The sequence below is a fragment of the Urocitellus parryii genome, chromosome 2 (assembly GCF_045843805.1).
Source record: "Urocitellus parryii isolate mUroPar1 chromosome 2, mUroPar1.hap1, whole genome shotgun sequence".
NCBI lineage: Eukaryota > Metazoa > Chordata > Mammalia > Rodentia > Sciuridae > Urocitellus > Urocitellus parryii.
The window spans coordinates 132622283-132644331 of NC_135532.1; the positions used below are offsets into that span (position 1 = coordinate 132622283).

Genomic DNA, 22049 nt, shown 5'->3' on the forward strand with positions numbered 1-22049 from the left:
TGACCATTAATGTTAGGTAATTGTCTTCAATATTCTCCTTCCCAGGTAGCCCTAGTACATGTACTTCTATTGTAACTCTAACCTAATAAGCTGCTGAGGGAATTTGTGGACATCAGTAAAATATCACGTAATAGAATATACATTTTTCCCCCTAAAACAGCTTCTTGGAGTAAAAGGTTTCCGTAAAGTAGTGAATTGGGAACAGCCTAAGTGGGAGCAAACAGGCGGGAGGACATCCCAGTGGCCCAGATTGGTGAGGCAGGCAGTGGGTTGAAGTAGCCCATGGTGCCTTTCCCCGACGGCATCAGCCACCATCTTTCTCTCTTCTCTCCTGAAGAGTGGCTGGATAGCCTGGCTTACACCACGTGTTTTATCTTTAATTTGTCACCCTCCCAGGCATTTTGTCTTTTAAGTGGGGCTGCATGAAGACAGCCATCCTTTATCCAAAGGTCTCAGTCTGTAGTGGGAAGATATTGCTTGCTGTGACCTCCAGGCAGATAGGGCTGGATAGAAAGCCTTCAGCAGTGCCCAGACTTGTCAGGAGCCCCACTGCTGAGCAGATAGCCCGACACAGCTGGCCCCACAGCCTCCTCCCACCATTAAGCATTTCACAGTGTGCTCAACACTGTCCCCGCACCACCACCACCACCCCCCTCCCGTGCCAGCTACAGATGTCATGTGGTTCCCACACCCAAACCTCAGAGCCAGCAGTGTGATCATGGTGATGGCGAGTAGTCTAACAGTACCAAGTACTGAAATGACTCCATGTTATTCTAGGGTTTAACTTAGCAGGGAAATGGAAAGACACTCCTTTGCACTAACAGAAAAAAGAATAGGTGATATTTGTTTTCATGGCAACCACTTACAGCTTTTCTTATCAGTAATGCTTGGTATTACATTTTTACAAAAGGCATGAACTCACACAAGTCTTGTTTTACAGCCAATCAGTGGGAAGTGGCATACAGTGGATCAGCTACAGAATATACTTTCACCCAGTTGAAACCAGGCACTTTGTACAAACTCCGAGCATGCTGCATCAGCACCGGTGGGCACAGTCAGGTTGGTTTGTTTCTGGATAAAAGAAAACATCTTTGATCAGATTCAGACTAGCTGAATTTAGAAGATCAGAATAAGTTGCAGTTTTAAAATGCATCTTGGTGATGCAGCCTTCCATGTTATCACTTTAGGAAATGAAAAATAGACCTTTTTAAATTGTGCTTTAGAGGACAGAAAAAATAGTCCCAAATGATTCTCAGCTGAACTGTGATACTTTCAGCATTTATCATTTAGTTATTTCCCAGAAGATTTGGCCATAATCACATGTGACAGTTGAAAATGGTCTGGGATTTGCATTAGCTAAATATGAGAGACAAGAAAGGTATAGAATTTAGTCAGCAAGATAAGACCTCCCGCACAGCTCTTCTTTATCACAGCTATCAGTTGGTGAGCACTGGAGACAGACCTTCCTCAAGGTTCTTTACTGCCATCTGCTGGGAAACTGTGAAAATGACATATTTTTATGACTGAGCTGAAAGTACGTGGTACAATGTGCAGTACCCGGTGTACACACCTGTAGGCCACAGCCTACATTATCTCCTGTCTGTATGACCTTAGACCAGCCAGTTACCCTGTTAGGAGTCTTAGTTTCAACTACATGCTGTTCTCACAGGTTCAGTGTAACTTAACAAATGTACATGAAAGTGCTCTAGAAATGAGATAATTGTCTAAATGGCTTTAATTTGTATTCAGGAAAGTGAGTGCAAGGCATGATGGTAAGGCATGTTTTCATTGTAGAGATACTTGACATGATAGTTTAATACCATTAATAGTTAAGAGAGGAGAAATGGTACCTTGAAGGCCTGTGCTGGATTGGCTTTTCAAGAGCGTGCCTGCCAATTAAATGCCTGAATTTTTTCCCATCAATCCATTTCTAATGTTTTCTTTCATTTATTTCCACCACTGCCCCTCTGCTCACCCACCCCAGTCCTGTGATGTCTAGATAGCCCATATAGACAGATGCCCTTGAAAGGAATGTCCTAACCAGGACATTTCTTAGGCGGTTCTGTGGTTTTCTGTGCTGCCTTCCAGCATGAAGTATATGCCAATCAAAGCCTTAGATTATCAGCTGGTGCCTCCTGTCTAAACCTATGAGGGGCTGCATGGGGCAGCACAGAGGCTGTACTGCTTGAGTGTATGGAGTCCATTTTGTGCACACTTCTCAGGGAGATTGAGTTTGGCCCGTATCTCAACAAGAGGGTCATCTTCCACACCACTAGCCTTCTTCAGCCAAGTCCTACAAAAAGAAGGCCTACTTATTGTAGCATTAACAGAACCTGCTGGTTAATGTCAGATTCAGTTGGTTAATACTAGTAGACTTTGCTTTTCTGCTCTGTCTGAATGGCTGGCCATTGATGGCACCAGTCTGAAATTTTCTTCTTTCCTCATGAAGGCTCTTTCTTATTTTGATTTAAAGGAAAATAATTATGAACTTAGGATATGTAACTCTCAAACCTACTCTTCTGACTTCAAAAAGAACCATTCTTGCTGGACACAGTGGTACAAACCCGTAATTCCAGCTACTCAGGAGACTGAGGCAAGAGGATCTCGAGTTTGAGCTTGCCTCTTCAAGTTAGCAAGACCCTGTCTTAAAATTAATAAGAAGGGCTGGGGATGTAGCTCAGTGGTAGAGTGCCTCTGAATTCAATCCCTGTTACCACCCAAAAAAAGAGAGAAAGAATGATTCTTAAGTTTTAACCAATGCCATATATAGTATAAGATACAGTAGAAGTACACACACACACACACACACACACACACACACACATACACACACCACTCATGTAAAGATCTTTTAGTGTAAAAAGCATATAGTAGTGTGTACACATTCAATATGGAGTTCTTTTTTGTTTGCATTTACAGTTATGGGGTAGAATTTGCCTGGAATATAGAGGTCTGATAAATTCACAGTAACTAAGAGATGATTCTCTCTGGTATTTCTCCTGCAGTGTTCTGAAAGTCTCCCTGTTCGCACACTAAGTATTGCACCAGGTCAGTGTCGACCACCGAGGGTTTTGGGTAGACCAAAGCACAAAGAAGTCCACTTAGAGTGGGGTGAGTGAACGAATCTTCACGTTGACATTGGCAGCTTGGACACTGGAGATTAAGACTTAATGCTTTGTAATTTAAATTTCAAGACTTCCTTCTGAAAACTGTTTTTTTTTTTTTTTTTCCTGCCAGAGATGTCCATACTCTTCTTGATCTATGTTGGGCTGGGTTTTCACCATTCCTTGCCTCCCTCGCTGTCACTCATCCTCCTCTTCCTGATGGTGGCATACAAGCTGTTTGTCCCTTACCCTTCAGAGAGCACTCTTCTAGGGAGTTTAGGATAGCCTCTTTCTAAGGACATTTCAACTTTATTTATAAAGAAAAGTTGTGCTCTACTTAGAGGTTAAGCCAAGAAATAGTTCATAGGATAACTGTGAATTCCTCTTCCTCTGTGTGTCACCACCCCTGCTGCTTTGTCACGTGGGTCCTGGTATTTTTATAGCATTAACTTCGGCTGCATTTGTACTTCCTGTTGTGCCAGCAGTTTACAACATGTAAATTGCACGTGCAAATGTGTAGAATAATTGTAGCAGACTATTTTTTCCCACCACTTACATCTAAAATGGAATAAACTATGGTACTAGTTTTGGGTTCTGTGTCCAGATTCATCATGACCTTTGATTTCAAAGGGAAGATTCTTTTTTCCATTTTTTCACTTTATCTTATATTAAAATGTGAAACAGTTTGCAGAACACTTCTGTTATTTGAGAATTATTTTATAAATATATTAAATACATTTAAACATATTTGCTTTGGATAGTAGGAAAAACATCACTCGGGAACTTTTACATTTTGTTGATGGGAGGTTCTTTCTAAGAGAAACTCAAGAACAGGCCACGTACATGGTATTTTGCAAGACATTGTAAAAAATCAGATGTGATTTAGTCAATTAGAAGCACCGAAATGTCCTAAGGTCAAGAAATTCTGCGTTCCCAGATGTTCCGACATCTGAAAGTGGCTGTGAGGTGTCAGAGTACAGTGTGGAGATGACGGAACCTGAGGACGTAGCTTCAGAGGTGTACCACGGGCCCGAGCTGGAGTGCACAGTTGGCAACCTGCTCCCCGGAACTGTGTATCGCTTCAGAGTGAGGGCGCTGAATGACGGAGGGGTGAGTAGGGTTGGGCACCAGACCACAATGCAAGGTTTTGGCATTTCTGTGTCTTCCCTCCTCTTTACCAACCATTAAAGTGTACATAAAATATTACTTCTGAGTTGATATTGCATGGTTCAGGTAGACCTCATATCATTCTATTAAGATAGCACTCAAGGTTAATAAAAAGAATATCATCCCGTGTATGTACTTTTGAGACTTTTTAGGGTACTCTCCTTTTCTCTTATTAACTTTATCATTTGTGGGATGATAATAACACTAATCCTGACAAAAGTTCTCTACTATGTTGTTATCTGTGAGTCAACAGTGTCTCAGGTCAGTTTTTAAAACGCACAGGGTAAAGGCTAGGGAGGCCAGCTTGCTTGTATTTGTTATATTTGTTTCAGGTGAAAACTCTAGAACTCTCTGGCCCTTCCTTCTTCTGCTCCATCTGAAGTTTCCAGAAGTTGAGAGTAGATATGTCTATGTTGTCCTCACAGTGGGTTTTTCTTTTTTTCTTTGAAATCACAGAGCTATCTGGATTTTGAGGGAGATTCATAATGAGAAGGAGATGGCCCAGAAAGTGTGAGAGATTTTTGGTTGTGTCAGAGATAGAAACAACAGAGGACAGAGGGTGTAGGTAAAGCAAGTTGTTGGTAACAGCTCCCAAAACGGTCAGTGTTTTGTCGAGGTGAACGCCACGCAGATAAGTAGACTTAGTTAATTGACAAAATGTTTAAAAATAAGAAAGGACAGATGATAGTGATAGAACATCACCAGTGACTTGGAGAGTTAATAGCGGTTTTCTCAAGCCTCTCAGAGGTGAAGCCTGTTTATCCGTAGTCAGTTCCATGTCAGCTGGCTGTGGAAATGATTGATTTTAAAGTAGGATATCAAGTTTGTACAGGAGCTAGATTTCTTATAATAAAATTTCCCATTAGGAAGGAACTTCAAGCCCAGCAGATATTTAAACGAGAGGGAAAAAAGTCTAAACATGAAAGGAGCATTGGTGGGGAGAAAAGAAAGCCTGTGACCCCAAACATACAGTTAGGTACATGAAAAGAAGGAGGATGGTCACAGTCAGTGCTGCAGAGACTTTCTCCATTGTGCTCACCCTTGTCCCCATCTGCTTTCCCAGTGTCTCTGCCATAACAAAGACCCACGTGCAGCAGGGCTGACCTAAGTTTCCCTTTCTTGCCCCTTTCACTGATATATTGTCTAAAGAAATTATCTTCGGCCTTGGTTCATTCCTATTGTACTGGAAGTTAACCATGATGTGTGTGACTAGTCATCTTCTGAGGTCCAGTTCAGACCTTCCCTCCAATCTGGAGTATTTCCCGCGTCTTGTTTTGTTTTAAATTATCCTCCACCCACCTCCACCCCTCGCCCATTTTGAAAGCACAGGCACATACTTTCTTAACCTGGAAATCATTTTAGTCTTTGCTCCAACTCTTTGCACTATCAAAATGGGTGGGTTTAGTGGGTTGTATCTCTCTCAGAATATGCTCAGTCTCTAAGGACACCTGGCTCTGAGCAGCATGGTCACCAATGATAACATAAAGAAAGATGCCTGGTGCATAAACCTTGGAGCTGGTGAGCACACGGAGAAGGCTTAATATGGAGCATTAGTGTTCGAAATAGAAAATACTGGCAACCAGAAGAAATACCCAGAATTTGATAACCAACATTTCCAAGTTGATTTTTTATACATTTTTATATATTTAAAATTAAATTGCAGTGGGCATCTGACTCAGTTATCTTGGATGTCCTTGGAGAAATGTGAAAGCAGAGTGCTGTGTTTTGCAAAGAATTAACTTTTTCCCCTGATGTCTTAATAAGGGAAAAATGTTTAGTAAGCCAGCTTTCTAATTTTTTTGAATAAAAAACATAGACATGTGTAATAGACATCTATCTACCTCTCAGGGAACTACCTGCAAGAGAAAACCTGATATACACCTTTAGGTAATATTTTTGAATCAGTTGTATTGATGATGTCACCCTAGCCTTTATTTAGTTAGCTAGCCCTTTTAGATGCACACACATGCACAAATACACACACATATAAAAGCATATTTGTGTTCTTCTCTTTCAGTACGGTCCCTATTCTGATGTGTCAGAGATTACCACTGCCACAGGGCCTCCTGGACAATGCAAAGCACCTTGTGTTTCTTTTACACCTGAGGGCTGTGTGCTAGTGAGTTGGGAGGTAAGTTGGGTACATGTTCTGCATCAGTTTCTGTTCCTTCTGCTTGACCCCACATGGGGAATATGAAGAATCTACGAAGCCCAAATGTATATAGGTGATTTTTTTCCCCACTCTGTATATAGTAATCTCCCTTGGCACTTGGTTGTGTCATTTAATTTAGAATTGTAAAAATGATCATTTAGATTGAGTGTGTCTTTCATGCCTTTATTTTATGTATGTTTTTAAAATATCCAGGGTGTGTTGCTCGTATCCCTAGTTAAGTTAGTTGAACGTGGACATGGTAGGATGTTTTTCTCAATGGGATTGTTAACTACATGAATTTCTGCTCTCCAGAGCCCTGAAAGCTCTGGTGCTGACATCTCAGAGTACAGGTTGGAATGGGGAGAAGACGAAGAATCCTTAGAACTCATTTATCATGGAACGGACACCTGCTTTGAGATAAAAGATCTGTTGCCTGCTGCGCAGTACTGCTGTAGACTTCAGGTAGGTAGACATGATGCAGACAGTACTCACAAGGACAAGCCTTCTGGGAAGGATACTTCAGGAAATCAACTCAAAGGCTGTCAGGAGGGATGATGGCGGGGAAGAGTCCTTTTAAATAAAAGTAAATGTGGTTGTTTTGGTATTTGGCAGTTAGTTTCTGCTTCTCTAGGAGGCTCTAACTTGTAAGAACAAAACCAGATTCTTCTCTGCCATGCTTCTCACTGGAAGTATGGTGAACTTGCTGGTTTTTCAGTTCACTGAATGACTGAGTCCAAAGGAAGGTGGCACAGAGCTCCTTAGGAAGGATGCCTTCTGATTGCCCTGAGGCATACACTTCAGTGGGAAAGCCACTTAGAATGACAAAAGACAGAATATGGGGCCAAAACCAAATATGAGAGTAATTTAGACCAGTCTGTCTGCCTTAGACCACATTCAAGGCTGGTTGTCTATAAGCTTCCACTTGGGAGTCCAAGTAGAGGAGCCTCAGGAGCCAGGAGTCTTAGAGTGATAGTGATCATGGGTTTACTTTTACTTCATCCTCCTGGATTAATGATCTTTTCCCTTTGTAAATCCTTAGTATTCTGAGAAAACAGGGTCCTTGGTCTCTTCCCATTTGTTCAGCACAGTTTCTTGGCACTACTTTGTGCCAAGATCAAAGGACAGAGTGATGAATCAGATGTGGTGCTGACCTGGGAGAGTTCTCTCTTCACACACATGTACTTGTGGATAGGGGAGTAAAGATGCGAGACTTAGGGTCCCACCTGACTTAAGTTATGGGTCAGGCTCCTTGTTGGTAGTATACCCAGTGTGTTTTTGAAGTGGCCTTTTTGAAGAAGGTATTCCTTTCAGATGTTAATTTGCCCCATCAATGTTAAGTTTTTTTGTTTTTTGTTTTTTGTTGTTGTTGTTAACTCTGAAGCCTGTTTTATCTCAAAACAATTCTGATTAAACTCTTGTTGGGAGCATCCTTCCTTCCTTCTCCAGTGCAGCCCCTGGGATGTCATTGACCTTCTGTCCATGAGTCAGTGTCCTGCATATTATCTGATCTTTATAATACTGGTGCTGAGTCATTGGGAAAGGTTAAATTATGCGCCACTCTCCTGCTTTTGGAACAGACTAGATATAAATAAAGATCTGTCTGCCACCACATAGAGCTTTTTGAGTTTTGGCATCTCTTCAATATGTTCTCCTACTTCCCTTTCTCTTTTCAGGGCGTATGTTCTCATTTAGCATGACTCTCCAAAACTGCATTTTCAAAGATACAGTGATCTGAATAGAACCTGCATAATAACCTTGCCTCTCTGTATTGACAATCAGGAGAAGAAAATATCTGTAAATGTCTGTACTTGTTATAAAATAAGACCCTGTGAAAGGGGATAGCACTTCTAAGACCACATTGGTTTGCTAAAGAAGTGTTGTTAGGAAAAGAATTTCCGTCTGTATAGGTTTCTTGAATCTGTGGACCACATATGCATTGTGTTCATTTGAAATGACTGTAAAGTTAGGTTAAACCCTGTAAGTAAGTCATGTTAAATCTGATTTTTTTAAATATTTGGCAAATAAAAAATAAATAACCTATAATGGGTTTTCTAAAAATTGAATGAAACTTCTTGTTTTACCAAGGATTTTTTAAATTTTTTTAATTCTTTTAAGAAGTAACAAAGTAATTCTAGTCCTATGAGGCAGATTTATATTGTAGTCGTACTATTACTTAGTAAAAGATGCTTTTAAATTTATTTTCCTTTGAAAACTGCTAAGAAGGAGTACTATAAATCAAGAAAGAATTAAGCTAATAAAAGAAAGTAGGAATATTGGGTAGAATCCTGAAATAGAAAAAGAACATTACTAGGAAAAGAGAACTTATTGGCAAGGTTCAATCAGGTCTGTGTGTAGTTAATATGATTGTACCAATGATAATTTCCTGGTTGAGGTCAATATCTATGGCACATTAAATGTTAATATTAGGGAGAGCAAAGTGAGAGATATATATAAATACCTCTGTTATTTTTGTAAATCTAAAATCAGTTCAAAATAAAAAGAGCTTTGAAAAAATAGGAAAAATGCTATTTTTGTTCAGGATTTTCCCAGTGGGAAGGAAGGGAGGTACCTATTGTTGGTCTGCCATTCGGCCATGATTTTGCTTGTTACCCAGTTTAATCATTGTAATACTTCAGTGAATAAGATGTTACACTCCCCATTTTGTGTCTGAGGAAACTCTCAGACAGGGTAACTTGCTTATGGTTACGTATTTGTTAAATGATAGACTCACGTTTGAACTAACTACAAATCTAAAAAGCCGTGTCCCTTTCCTTATATTGTATGATGATACAAGCAAAGACTTAATTGACATGAACACGGCTCCACAACATCTTATTTTCTGTCTGAGATAAATTTATATCCAAAAATAAAATCTCTACCATGCACAAGGCACTGAGTCGATCCCAGCACCACCCAAAAAAAAATTATGTCAAAATATAGATTCTTGAAATGATTTGTGATATTAAAATTCTTCCCAAAAGAGAGTCAGAATGTTTTCATGAACTACAATTAGCTATCACAAAATATTACCATAGAGTTTGAACAATGATTTGAGAGTGAGTGTGCTAACTTGCTTCTTTGAATTAACAAAGAGGAGTCCTATGTTTGGTTTTAGACTTTTGATTTAAGAGCTTAGACTTACTTCCTTTAGTTTTATGATTTGTCTCTATAGCTTTCTTATGGAGTTAAAGAGAATGAGGTTTATAAGAAGGTTGCCAAATGTTTAAGAAAAAAATAATTATGACATCTATTGAGCACATGCTCTGTCGGGTCCAGTTCCACCTCTCAGAAATAACACAGTGAACCAAATAGGCTATCTCACATTTATGGAACCTGTGTTCTAAATCAGAGAAGCAAATACATACTATCTACTATGTTGATGATCAGTGTTTTAATGAAATATAAAGCAACAAAGGAAATACAAAACAAGAAGGATCCCAAGGATTGGAGTGCAAGGGCAATTGCAAGTTTAAGTAAGTGCTTCAGAGAGAACTCCCAGAAAAGGTACCATTTGAGAAGGTTTGAAGGAGATGATTGAGTGAACTATGCAGAATTCTGGGGTAAACGCTTTCTAGACATAGGGAACAGAGTATGCAAAGGCCCTGAGGCAGCAGCAAATTTAATGTCCCTGTGGGACTACAAAGAAACCCTTATAGATAGAGCAGAGTAAGTGAAAGGAAGAGTAGCAGGCAATAAAGTCAGAGTACTAATGGGTTTTTTCAGAAGGATGCTGATGAGCAGATAGGGTCTGTAGGCATTTGTAAGGACTTTCAAGTTTATTTTGAATAAAATGGAAAGCCACAGAAGAAATTTGAACTAAAAACCTTGACCGCATCAGTCTGATTGCAGTGAATACAGATTTGGGGCAGGGACTGGCACAGAAACCAGTAAGGAGGTTATTACATTAAGTAGATGAGAAAGCATAGCAGGCCTGGGATAGTACCAGATGGGCTTGTGGCCCGGACATAAGGTATGAGGGAGAAACCGGCATCCAAGGAAACTCTGAGTTATGACTTGAGCGATAGGGAGGATGGAGAAGACCACAGGAGGTGCAGTGAGAACTTTTGTAAGGAGGAGTGGAGTACAATCAGGGGCCCTCTGGATAGTTGAATAAGAAATGCTGGTTTGACATGTAAATGGAGATGTTCGATGGCAGTTGGATACAGCTACATTAGTCTGCAGTTAGAGCTGAGGTCAGAGCTACACATCTGAATCTGAGGGTAAAATATTAATGACATTCATGCTCTAGACAAGATGAGACCTCCAAGAGTTTAAGAAGAGGTAGAGTCCTGAGCTCGGGCATCCAGCAGGAATAAGGGCAGTGGTAGCAACCAGCCAAGGAGATTGAGGAGAAGCAGCAGATAAAGCAGGAGAAACAAGAGCATGGTGTCCTGGAAACCACGTCCATTTGTGTTGCCAGAGCCAGGCTTGCTCACCAGGTCAGCTACTGCTGTCCAGTAAGGTCAGCATGAATTTCCTTCAGATATAAGTTTATCGTTCATGTGGAAAATGGTAAATGCTATTTTAAAATCCCTATTGCTGTTCCCCGGCAGCACTAGCTTTAGAAGTAAGATTCCAGTCCAAGGTTTGCCTCTAAATCCGAGGCCAAAATTATTTAATCTGACTGAGGTCCTTGTACTTTAAAAGACAGATAAGAGGGCTGGGGATGTGGCTCAGTGGTAGTGCACTTGACAAGGAGGCACAAGGCCCCAAGTTCAATCCCCAGCACCACCAACTTACCATTTAATGTCTATCCCATGTTATTGTGAAGACAGTACATTATGATCTGTGAGCTAAAGTGGGCCGTGCAAATAAAAAGTGTTGTTTTAAAATGATTAAAGGTGATGATATACCCATATTGTCTTTTGCTTTATTAATGGAAGAAAGATGTGATTGGCATTTTTTGGAAAGTGGTTATTAGATTAAAATAAACATTCTCTTTCTATTACATGTCTAGAAACAGAACAGACTACTTTACATTACCTAAAATGTGCTCATGGTTTGATGTGGCCGTTGCCTCCCTCTTCTGTGTTTCAGGCCTTCAATCAAGCCGGAGCAGGGCCGTACAGTGAACTTGTCCTTTGCCAGACACCAGCATCTGCCCCTGATCCCGTCTCCACTCTCTGTGTCCTGGAGGAAGAGCCTCTCAGTGCCTCCCCTGACTCACCCTCCGTGTGCCTTGTACTGACCTGGGAAGAGCCGTGCAATAATGGGTCTGAAATCCTCGCCTACAACATTGACCTTGGAGATGCCAGCATTACCGTGGGCAACACCACCACCCATGTTGTGAAAGGTCTCCTTCCAGAAACCTCCTACCGGTGAGTGCAGGAGAGTAGAAGTAAAGCCATGCTGACTGCTCAGCCCTGGGGGCTGCACTTCCTGAAGTCTAACAGCCAAAGCCAAGGATTCTAGCCATTCTTACCCTGAAGGGTACTAACTGCAAATATGGCTTAAAAATTTGCATTGCTTTCTACTTATTGAGTCAGTTAAAAATTCATACAATTCTTAATTGAGAGAATTTTAACTGCCACTTAAAATCAGTAATTCTTGACCATCTTCTTTTCTCTGTGGTACTGGGAACTGAACTCAGGGTTGTTCTGCCACTGAGCTACACCCCAGGACCCCCTCCTGCTTTTGAGACAAGGTCTTGCTAAGTTGCCCAGACTGGCTTCAAACTTGTGATCCCCCTGCCTCGGCCTCCTGAATTACTGCGATTACAGGCGTGTGCCACCACAGACAGCCCATCACTTTTTTTCTTTGTGTGTTTTCACAGTGATTAGCTCATTCTGTGACCACCTTGGTCCCCACCTGGAAGCAGGGCACTCCCATTCTTCTCAGTCCCTCATAACAAATAACAGTATTACAGAGCATTTATGATATAGATTTTACTCAGAATTTCACAAGAGGCCTGGGAAAACAATTACCTCACACGCAATTGCACAAACCCCAGTTAACATCTGCATTCTCTCCCCCAGAGCTGTTAACCTGGGAGCACCTTCCTCTTCTCATACTCCTGTTTCTCCTTTGAGGCCCTTCAAATTTTCAAATAATTCAGCTCTGTCCCCAGGTTGCTAAAGCCCACTCAAAGCAAAAAGCTTGCAATTAGCAAGACCACATCATTAGAAGAAGTGCAGGAACCATCTCTGGTTATTCAAGTGTACCCCAGAAGGGCTCCTGTGTTTTAAGGAGGTGTGAGAGCTAATGGCCTCAGACTCCAGCCATGAGCTAGATGTCTCTAGGCAATAAACTTATTCTGTGAGTCCCAGTTTCTTCTGCAAAATGATAACAAGGATTTACTTTTTCATCATTTTGTAAAGAGTAAGTAAGTGAGTATCAAATGCTTCTAACAGGGCCCAGCAGGGCATTGCAAGTGCTCATCAGTGAAACATTGTAGTTTGATCAACATCAAAATCCGCATCCAGAAAAAAATTAGCTCTCTTCAGTAGGGCAGGGGAGTGAAGGGCAAGAGATTAACTTGCTGCCAAAAGAGGGGCTTATCATTTTACCTATTTTTTTTCTGCAGAGCTTACTGATTCTGTGGTCTAATAGACTAGGCTTTTTCCCCCAGGAACTAAAGAAACAAATCAGCTAATCAGCTGAAGATAACAAAAATCCCACCTGACATATTGTATTATTTTTGCCTCTGTTTCCCTCTTACCAGATCTTTCTTTTATGAGTAATTTATGTATTTGTTTTGCTTTCCAGAACAGTGGCAGGCTTTTTTGTTTGTTTATACACTCTCATTCTTTTAAGAACTTGCAGTTGAGCTCAGTGTGCACTGTGGCTTTAGCCAACACTCTCCGCCAGCCTTCAGAGCACTCACAGATTTGAGGGACTCTTAAGTACAAGCCAAGAGGTGGTCACAATGTTATTTTCATCGTTTGGTGAAAATAACATTGTACACAAAGTCCTATTGGAGTTTCAGAGAGAATGATCCTTGCTTCAGAATGGTCAGGATGGTTGAAGATAGGACTTGAGAACTTGGCATGTAGCTCAGAGGAAGAGCACTTTCCCGGCATGCGTAGGACCCTGGGTTTGATTCTTAGCACCACACACATGAAAGAGAAAGAGAGAAGTAAGACTTGAGATGGAAACTGAATAAAGGGAGTGTACATACACAAAGAGGCAGGATGAGGGCACTGTTTCATTTTTAGTGTTTAGCCAATCCCAGAAAACCTTTTTCACCCCTGTTAATCAGTTTTACAGTTCCTGTGTCCAAAGCACTGGGTTCAGGTGCTCAGGAAATCCAGAGATGATTAAACCCAGATTCTGACCTCAGAGAATTTCCCCAGTGTGGATGCTCTAAGAATATCTGACCATGAAGTCAACCTGCTGCAGGAAGTGACTGAGGGATTCCATCTCCCAGCTTTTCTAGGAGACCAGGTGTCAAGTGTTGTCCACCTTCATCCCTCAGGCCAGAACTTTGCAAAAGCTACACTTGTACAGACTTACAGGAAGTTTTTTGTCTTCTCCAGTCTGCACCCATCTCTACCCCAGAGAGGGCTCAAAGCCTTAGGTCAGTCCTATGAACATTCAGGTCCTAAATTTATAAAGGGACTTTGGGGCAAGGTGTTAGCCCAAGATTTTCCCTTTTTCCTGACACTGAGCTTAAATAATTATAAAACTTTAAGATTTGTGTAAGGTAACACTGGCGGTCTGTTGATTTGCTGATCAATCTACAATCAAATGACTTAGAAAAAGAAATCTAGAGCTCAAAGACTCAAATGAATGTTGGATATTGAGAGTCTGTTTACAGAAAAACCAATTATAGTTCAAATGATCAAAAAATGTCTTCCTTGTAAGTGGCTGATATGAAAACATGTTAGTACCTCAGAGGTTAATTCTGTTATGGAGAAGATGAAATGCTTTAATAATATAGGAACTATGGAAAGCTTAGATTAGAAAGTTAAATTTATTTAATGCCAGTATAAATAATTTAGTACTACTGTGCTAGGGCTAGAGTATACTGAGCTGGAGAGAAAGTCATGTTTGGAGATATTACCTGTTAGCTTTACAGGATGACTTACAAGATCCTGTTTTAGACAGATTGCATGAAAATTAAATAGCTATAGGAAAGACGCATCTTTAGTCCTAATCATTGCATGGATTCTTGGCCAAAAAAAAAAAAAAAAAAAAAACAGTTTGGCCCGAGTCTTTTATTTTAGGCTATTAAAATAATTAATAATTAAGTTCAACCATTATATATTAGGAATTTAGTTTTCTGTTCACAGTTGGGTTCTCTAAGTACTATATGGTAGAATTCTGGTCATCCCCACAGCCTTGTAATATTATGTTTCAGAAATACAGTTGCAATAGTTATAGTGACATACAAAATGAGTATTTCAAGGAACTAGGGGTATAATTTTGGTCCAATCAATTTTTATCTCACCCTTTTCTGTCCCATAAATTGATTGAAATATAAGTGAACAGATCGAGATTTTCTAGACAAAAATGTAGACTGAAACATTTTAAGCAGGCCATGGAGCTTTGATAAAGGAAAGACTTGTGGTTTTTTGTTTGTTTGTTTGTTTGTTTTTTAATTTTGTTTGTTTTGTTTTTGACTTTCAGCAGTTACACATTGTTCTCACAGGGAGCTTATTCTTTCTCCTTGTGGTGGGGAGAGGATTGTGAACCTCTGTAATGAATCTACTGAGGCAGAAATGGGTTTTCAGCAGATGTGTCATTTCTCTTTTGGTACTTGTATTATCCCTTGGTTTGCTGACAGGCCCTGGATTGGAATTTCAGTGCTGGTTTTTGTTGTTGTTGTTTTTATACTACTGGGGACTGAACCCAGGCGTGCCCTACCATTGAGCTATATCCTCAGCCCTTTATATCTTTTTTATTTTGAGACAAGGTTTCACTAAGTTGCTGAGGCTGACCTCAAACTTGAGATTCTCCTGCCTCAGCCTCCCACGTAGCTGGGATTACAAACGTGCACCCCTGCTATAATGGTGTTCTTTTTAAAGACATTACTTTCAAGTGTAGAAGTGAGTTTAAAATTTTAATTTCTGTTTTAATTTGAAAAGGGAAAAAAAAGTTACTAGAAATGGCTTTCCTTTGAATGGGTCCAGCCATGTAGAGCTATACATAACCTTTGTGAGGTGAAGGAGGCCTGGGTCTCCTGGTATAGCCCCTTCTCAGCTCTGGGCCAAGCATCCCCAGGGACCAGGGTATTGTTCCAGCTTCATCTAAACTCAGATCCCAGGACTAGAGTGTAGCTCTCGAGGTGTGGCTCCTAGACCAGCAGCAGCAGCATCACACTTACTCATTAAAATACCAAGCATCAGGCCCCGCCTCAGCACTGCAGAATCAGAAGCCTAGGGATGGGGCCTAGTATTGTGCTTTATTGGCCTCTCAGGATAATTTGGTGCAAGTTAAATTTGAAAACCACTACCCTAGAGCAATAATTCTTAAATGTCAGTGTGTATCAGTTGCCTAGAGAGTCTTTGCCAAATACCAGTGTCTGAGTCCCACTCTTGTAGACCATGATTAGTAGGCCCAGAAGGGAACTAAACATCATCGTCTTATAAAATGTCAGCTGTCTCTCAGCGAACTGTCACCATCATTCAAATCTTAGCTCAGAACAATTCCTGCTTCTTGATGACCTCTCCATCTGTGGTGCTTAGATCTCTGGGGATGGTATGACGGTCTCAGAGCAAAACAGGGCTGTTACCTTCCTACTTCTGTATCCTGAGCAATTAGTAAAGTTGCCCAAGATTCCCTTTTTTGGCAATCTCATTATGTGTCTGACTCATGATAAGCTGGCAAACAACCCAAATGTAGATTTATTTCTTGTGCTCATTTATGCTTTTTGCTGAGTATAAAGGGAATGAAAACATTATTTTTTTCCTTGCTATGTGATAAGTGCTATGTAAGTGAATCATAGATCATTTCACTGTGACAAGATGAGGTGGCTTTTATTAGGAGGCAAGTTGTGAATAATTCACAAGTAACAAACTGGAGTTACCCTTGACTTCAATCCCTCACTTACTGTCTCTGTGACCTTTGGCAAGGTATTTAAACTCTGTGTGTCTCCATTTCCTTATAATGTAAAATGATGGTAACAATTTTAACTACTTGGAAGAGTTGTTGTGTATTAATAAGATTTCAGGCACCTAGTCTAGTGCCCAAAACATAAGCATTTAGTGAATTATCTGTTAGTAACATTTGTAGGGAAAAAATGAGTCAGAAAGCAGGTCACCACCTTGCTGTAGGTTGGCTCCTGCATGGACGTCTAGCATTTGCTCTAAGCCATGGGAGACACTTAAGGTTTCCCCCAGCAAGGAGGGACATGAGAAAAGCAAGTCTCGGGGCCTACAGAAGGGACGGTGGCACTGCTGTCAGCAGCCTGTCAGGAGAAGGAGCTTGTTTGAAGGCCAAGGTTCTCCTCCACAGAACGTCTCTGAGTACTCTGATCAGAAGCTGTTTTCATATTTAGGATGTCATTTCGTATGACATTTGGAAGTTACCTGACAGTGGTTCTCATAGTTTCCTTAGCTAGATGATTAGGTGGTGGGCTGGGGCGAGGGAGCTGTGAAAAGCCCACCCCTTCCCCCAGGGCCTAGGACATCTTGCGTACTGGTGTGGCTAGACATGATAGGGAAAGTCATCTTCCCTAGTTAAAGATGATTTGTTTTGAAAGTTATTCTTCTTTTAATATATTTAGTGTTTAGAATTTGACTGTGTATTATGAAGTACATTGTAGAAGTGTATTTGACATCTAAATTAGATATTTTAGCAGTGAATTTTTAATCAAAATTTGAAAAGATATGACTCTTAATTTGATTTATTTAATCAGTAGTATTACTGTATTGATAAATATAGCTGACTCCTACAAACTTGAGATTTTTCACAATAGCCTGGACAAAATACAATATGCTTGGGTTATATCACTGCCTTTAATTGGAAAATAAAATTCTATTTCCCTTGTACTTAAGATTCTAAAAACAGATGGAATACAAGTTAAAAAAAAAAAGTTTGTGGGTCCCACCTATATTTCAAGATTAAAATCTTATTTTGGCTAAAGGGAAAACTTCTTAAGTTTCAGTTTAAAATAGATTTTAATTAAACAGAACTTGAAGCTCATTTTTTGTTTTCTAAGGTGAATTCTTAGAATTGTTCCTCAGGTGAGTATGTTTCTCATCGTTCCCTCTTTTTCTCTTTCCAGGTTTTTTATTGGTGCATTATAGTTGTACATATGATGGGATTTGTTGTTATATATCCATGCATGCACAAAACATAACAATATACTTTAGTCACTATCACTCTGTAATACTTCTTCCTCCCTCCCCATCTTCCACTGACCTGATCTCCCTTGGTTTTTTCATGAGATTCCCATCCGCTCTCCATCTTTCTTGTTCTTTTTCCTCTCTAGCTTCCATATATGAGAGAAAACACTTGATCCTTGACCTTTTGAGTTTGGCTTATTTCACTTAATGTAATGGTTCTTAATTCCATCCATTTTCCTGAAAATGACATAATTTCATTTTTCTTTATAGTTGAGTAGAACTCCATTGTGTATATATACCACATTTTCTTAGTTCCATAGTTTGGCTCTTATGAATTATGCTCCTGTAAACATGGGTGTGCATGTGTCACTGTAGTATGATGACTTTAATTCTTTAGGATAAATATCTAGGTGTGGTATAGCTAGACATGTGGTGGTTCCATTCCTAGTATTTTGAGGAACCACCATAGCACCAATACCACCAACAGTATAAAAGTGTTCCTTTTTTTCCACATCCCTCTAGCTTTCATTATTATTTATATTCAGGATGACTGCCATTCTGACTGATATGAGATATCTTAGTGTTAGTTTTGATTTGCATTTCTCTAATTGCTAATGATGTAGGACATTTTTTCATATATTTGTAAGTGATTTTTATTTCTTATGAGAAGTATATGTAATTAATTTGCCCATTTATTAATTGGGTCATTTGGGGGTTTTGCTGTTAAGTTTTTTTTAAATTTTTATATAGTACATATTAATTCCTTTGTCAGGAAAGTAGCTAGCTAATATTTTCTCCCATTCTATAGGTTCTCTCTTCACATTCTTGTTTCCTTTGCTGTGCAAAAGCTTTCAGATTTGATACCATCCCACTTATTAACTTAGCATTATTTCTTAAGCGTTAGGGGTTCTATTGAGAAACTTGTTGCCTATGCCTATATGCTGAAGTGTTGACCTGGAGTTATATAGCATTTGCTCTAAGCCATGGAAGACACTTAAGGTTTCCCCTAATTCCTAGGTCTTTGATCCATTCTGAGTTGACTTTCATGCAGGATGAGGGATAAAGGTCTAATTTCATTCTTCTACATAGGAATAAGCAATTTCCCCATTTGTTAAAAAGGCTATCTTTTTCTCCAGTGTATATTTTTGACACCTTTGTCAAGGATCAGATGGCTGTAAATGTGTGGATTTGTCTCTGTGTCTTTTGTTCTTTACCATTGGTCTATGTGTCTGTCTTGATGTCATTACTATGCAGTTTTTGTTCCTATAGCTCTGTAGTATAATTTGAAGTTAGATTTTGATATGCCTCTACCATTCCTTTTATGACTTAGAATTGCCTTGACTATTTCGGGTCTTTTATTCTTCCAAATGAATTTTAAGATTGTTTTGTTTTGTTTTGTTTTTTTAGTTCTCTGAAGAATGTCATTGGTATTTTGATGGGGATTCCATTAAATCTGTATATTGCTTTTGGTAGTGTGACCATTTTAATAATATTAATTCTCCTTATCTATGAACATGGAAGGTCTTTCCTATCGTCTAAGGCCTTCTTCAATTTTCTGTAGAAGACTTCATTATAGAAGTCATTTACCACGGGGTTATATTTATTGCTAAGGGGTTTTGTTTCTGCTTTTTGTTTTTTGTTTTGAGACAATTGTGAGTGGAATTGTTTTTCTGATTTCTTTCTCAGCAGATTCATTGTTGTTATATAGGAAAGCTATTGATTTTTGTATGTTGATTTTATAATTTGCTACTTTGCCAGATTTGCTTCTTAGCTCTTAAAAGTCTTATGTCATCATTCCCTGTTATGACGATTGGGAAGTTATTTTCACACACCACCATTTTTCACTCTAAAACAAAGGAGATAATACTTGCCTTTGTCCTCACCTCCTTCAGCTTTCTCAGCCTTCAGTACCCAGAGTTCTTCATGTTTTTCCCAGGATACAAGACACCATCCTATTTATCAGTTCTTCAGTTTTATTTTATTTTTGATTGTCCCTTTGTCATTAAAACTAATTAATGTTAGCTCAGTTGTATCAGCTGCACAGGAAAATGGTCTTCATGAATTTTTTACTGAAACAAAATGTAGTTTTATAAAAATGGAAGGATAGGTTGAACTGAGTATTTTAGAGTCTAGGTGTTTGGTTTCAGGACTACACCCTGTTTGAATAAAGTGAAAGCAAATTTGTTGACTTTTCTAAATGTCTGCTTCATTTGGCAAAAGGCAGCGGTTGAATTAAAAGTATGGTTTGAAATGATCTTTTGGTCAGATTTGTACCGTATTAGGTCCAAGTTATGACAGGAAAGTGTGGTGGGCACAGGAAGGCCTTTGAACCCCTTGAACCCCAAGGGACCAACTCCACATCACAGTCTGACCCGTGTCCAACATAAAATCAAGGTTAAGTGCCTGCACTTAGCCGAGCTTCAGTTCCTTTGCTTGTAAACTGGACAAAATGATCCTGCCTCATTGGACCAGAATAGAAATTAGAGGTAGTATTGCATGTATCAGATCTAAACTGCATACACAGTAGCTGCTATGTCATTAGGTCACCTTACTAAGCTCTTTGAGTTGACTGTAGTGCCATTACTTCTAAAAGCAGAGATCATAGTTCCTACTCCAGAGTGTGGCGTGGTTTGCAGCTTGTTGGTTGTGATGCTTTCACTGCTCCTATTCTCATCCACCCCTGGGCTTTCATCCACACTGCTTCCCAGGGGGTGGTTTAGGAGGAAGCCAGTCCTCTTGGCCATAATTCAGAAGAAGGACTGAAACATGTTATTAGCAGGCTGGTCACATCATAGAGTAAGGCATGGCCGTTGTGGGCTAGGAAGGAGAGGGACCTGTGTGTGCCAGCACTGTGCCCTTCCTCCTGCTTGCTCAGCACACTTCCTGCTCTGTTGGAAGAATAACAGTCTCTGAAGAAATCAGAAGGATAACAGTTCTGCAAATTAGCATTTTAAAGTTCACCAAAGTGCTTTTGGCCGCTTGAATCCTTTTCTGATTGTATCTTAAAGTATAAGATGTTAGAAATTAGTGCCATGCACGGTGGCTCATGCTCATAATCCCAGCTGCTTGGGGGGCTGAGGCAGGAAGATGGCAGATCTGAGGGCAGCTGGGCAACTTAGCAAGACCTTGAAGGGCTGGGGATGTAGCTCGTGATAGAGCGTCCCTGGGTTCAACCCCTCCCTCAGTACCACATACACACATAAAAAAAAATTAAAAGATATCCCCAATGTCCTTTAGTTAAATAATTCTGTCAGTGTGGCAAATATGATATTGTTCCCTTCTTATAGATGAGAAAACTTGCTTAAAGATGTTAGATAATTTCCCTGAAGTCCTTCCCCAAAGTGACTAGCAGGATTCCCAAAGAAATTGCACTCCTAAAGAGAATTAAAATGCTGCCACGTTATTTGTTTTGGTGGTGGTGGGTAATGGTGAGGATTGTGTTTTTAAGGCTAAGATTATATGCCTAGCAAATGCTTCTGAGTGAAAGGTCAGAGAATCATAGAGCTAGAGACATAAGGAACTATAGAGGCTTTGGGGAAATAAGTGAATTCACAGAAGAAATCAAATCATCTTGATACTTGTATTTTCTGATCTTTAAAAGAAATCCTTCAAAATGACTCATATCTCATAATCTTTGTTTTATTTTGTTTAGCGGAGTAGAACAGCAGTTTTAAGCAACTAATGACCTCACTTCCTTTGTGTTAAAGTAGCTAAGGACTATTTAAGATGCACAGAGCAAAAGAAAGGCTAAGGCCGCTTGGAGTACAAAATGAGCTCGTCTCAGAAGGACTGTGGGCCAGCAGATGGTAGAAAGCACCTTGACATCTAGACTATATTTGCACCTGTGCCTAGGGTAAAGGAAAGGAATGGTGGGTTGAACACTGGAAGGACCTTAAGTTAAATCTTGTAGTTGAGGAAATTTGTTATACCATTGAGGAAAAACCACAACTTACTGTCTGGTTTCTCTTCCTGAGAAGAGAAAGAGGGAAGTCATTTCTGCTATCATGATGACTTTTAAAGTTTTTTCCTTTCCAGTGGCAAGAACATCTGTTATTTTCCAATTGTGGGAAGAAGACCTTATATTAATATCATTAAAGCAATTTTATGAGACTCAAGAAGCAAGAGTTTTTTTAATCTTTTAGTGTTACTCTGAAAGACTAAATTGCTTATAAAAAAGACCTTATGCAACCCCCCAGTAAAACAGAATCTAGGAAAAGTAAGGCCCTTTGTAATGGGGTTTTTCTGTACTTTACCACAGATAAGTATTTGCCAAATTCCACACCATGAGGCAGATATCTAGTTGTGGGTGCTACGAATAAAGATGTTATAAACATTTGTGTGAAGGTTTGCATATTAATTTCTCTAGAGTAAATACCTAAGAATGGGATTGCTAGGTTA

At 39.8% G+C, this 22049-nt stretch overlaps 1 protein-coding gene across 5 annotated transcripts in view; it reads left to right on the forward strand.

Annotated features, from left to right (window-relative positions):
• Fndc3b (fibronectin type III domain containing 3B) overlaps window positions 1–22049 on the forward strand; it is a 335107-nt gene that overhangs the window by 278479 nt on the left and 34579 nt on the right. For all 5 annotated transcript variants that reach the window (XM_026394977.2, XM_077795313.1, XM_026394979.2 and 2 more), the window contains 6 exons: window positions 941–1059; window positions 3006–3111; window positions 4042–4214; window positions 6289–6402; window positions 6736–6885; window positions 11461–11741. In XM_026394977.2, the coding sequence (XP_026250762.1) occupies window positions 941–1059; window positions 3006–3111; window positions 4042–4214; window positions 6289–6402; window positions 6736–6885; window positions 11461–11741 (943 nt within the window). The remainder of the gene's footprint in view (window positions 1–940; window positions 1060–3005; window positions 3112–4041; window positions 4215–6288; window positions 6403–6735; window positions 6886–11460; window positions 11742–22049) is intronic.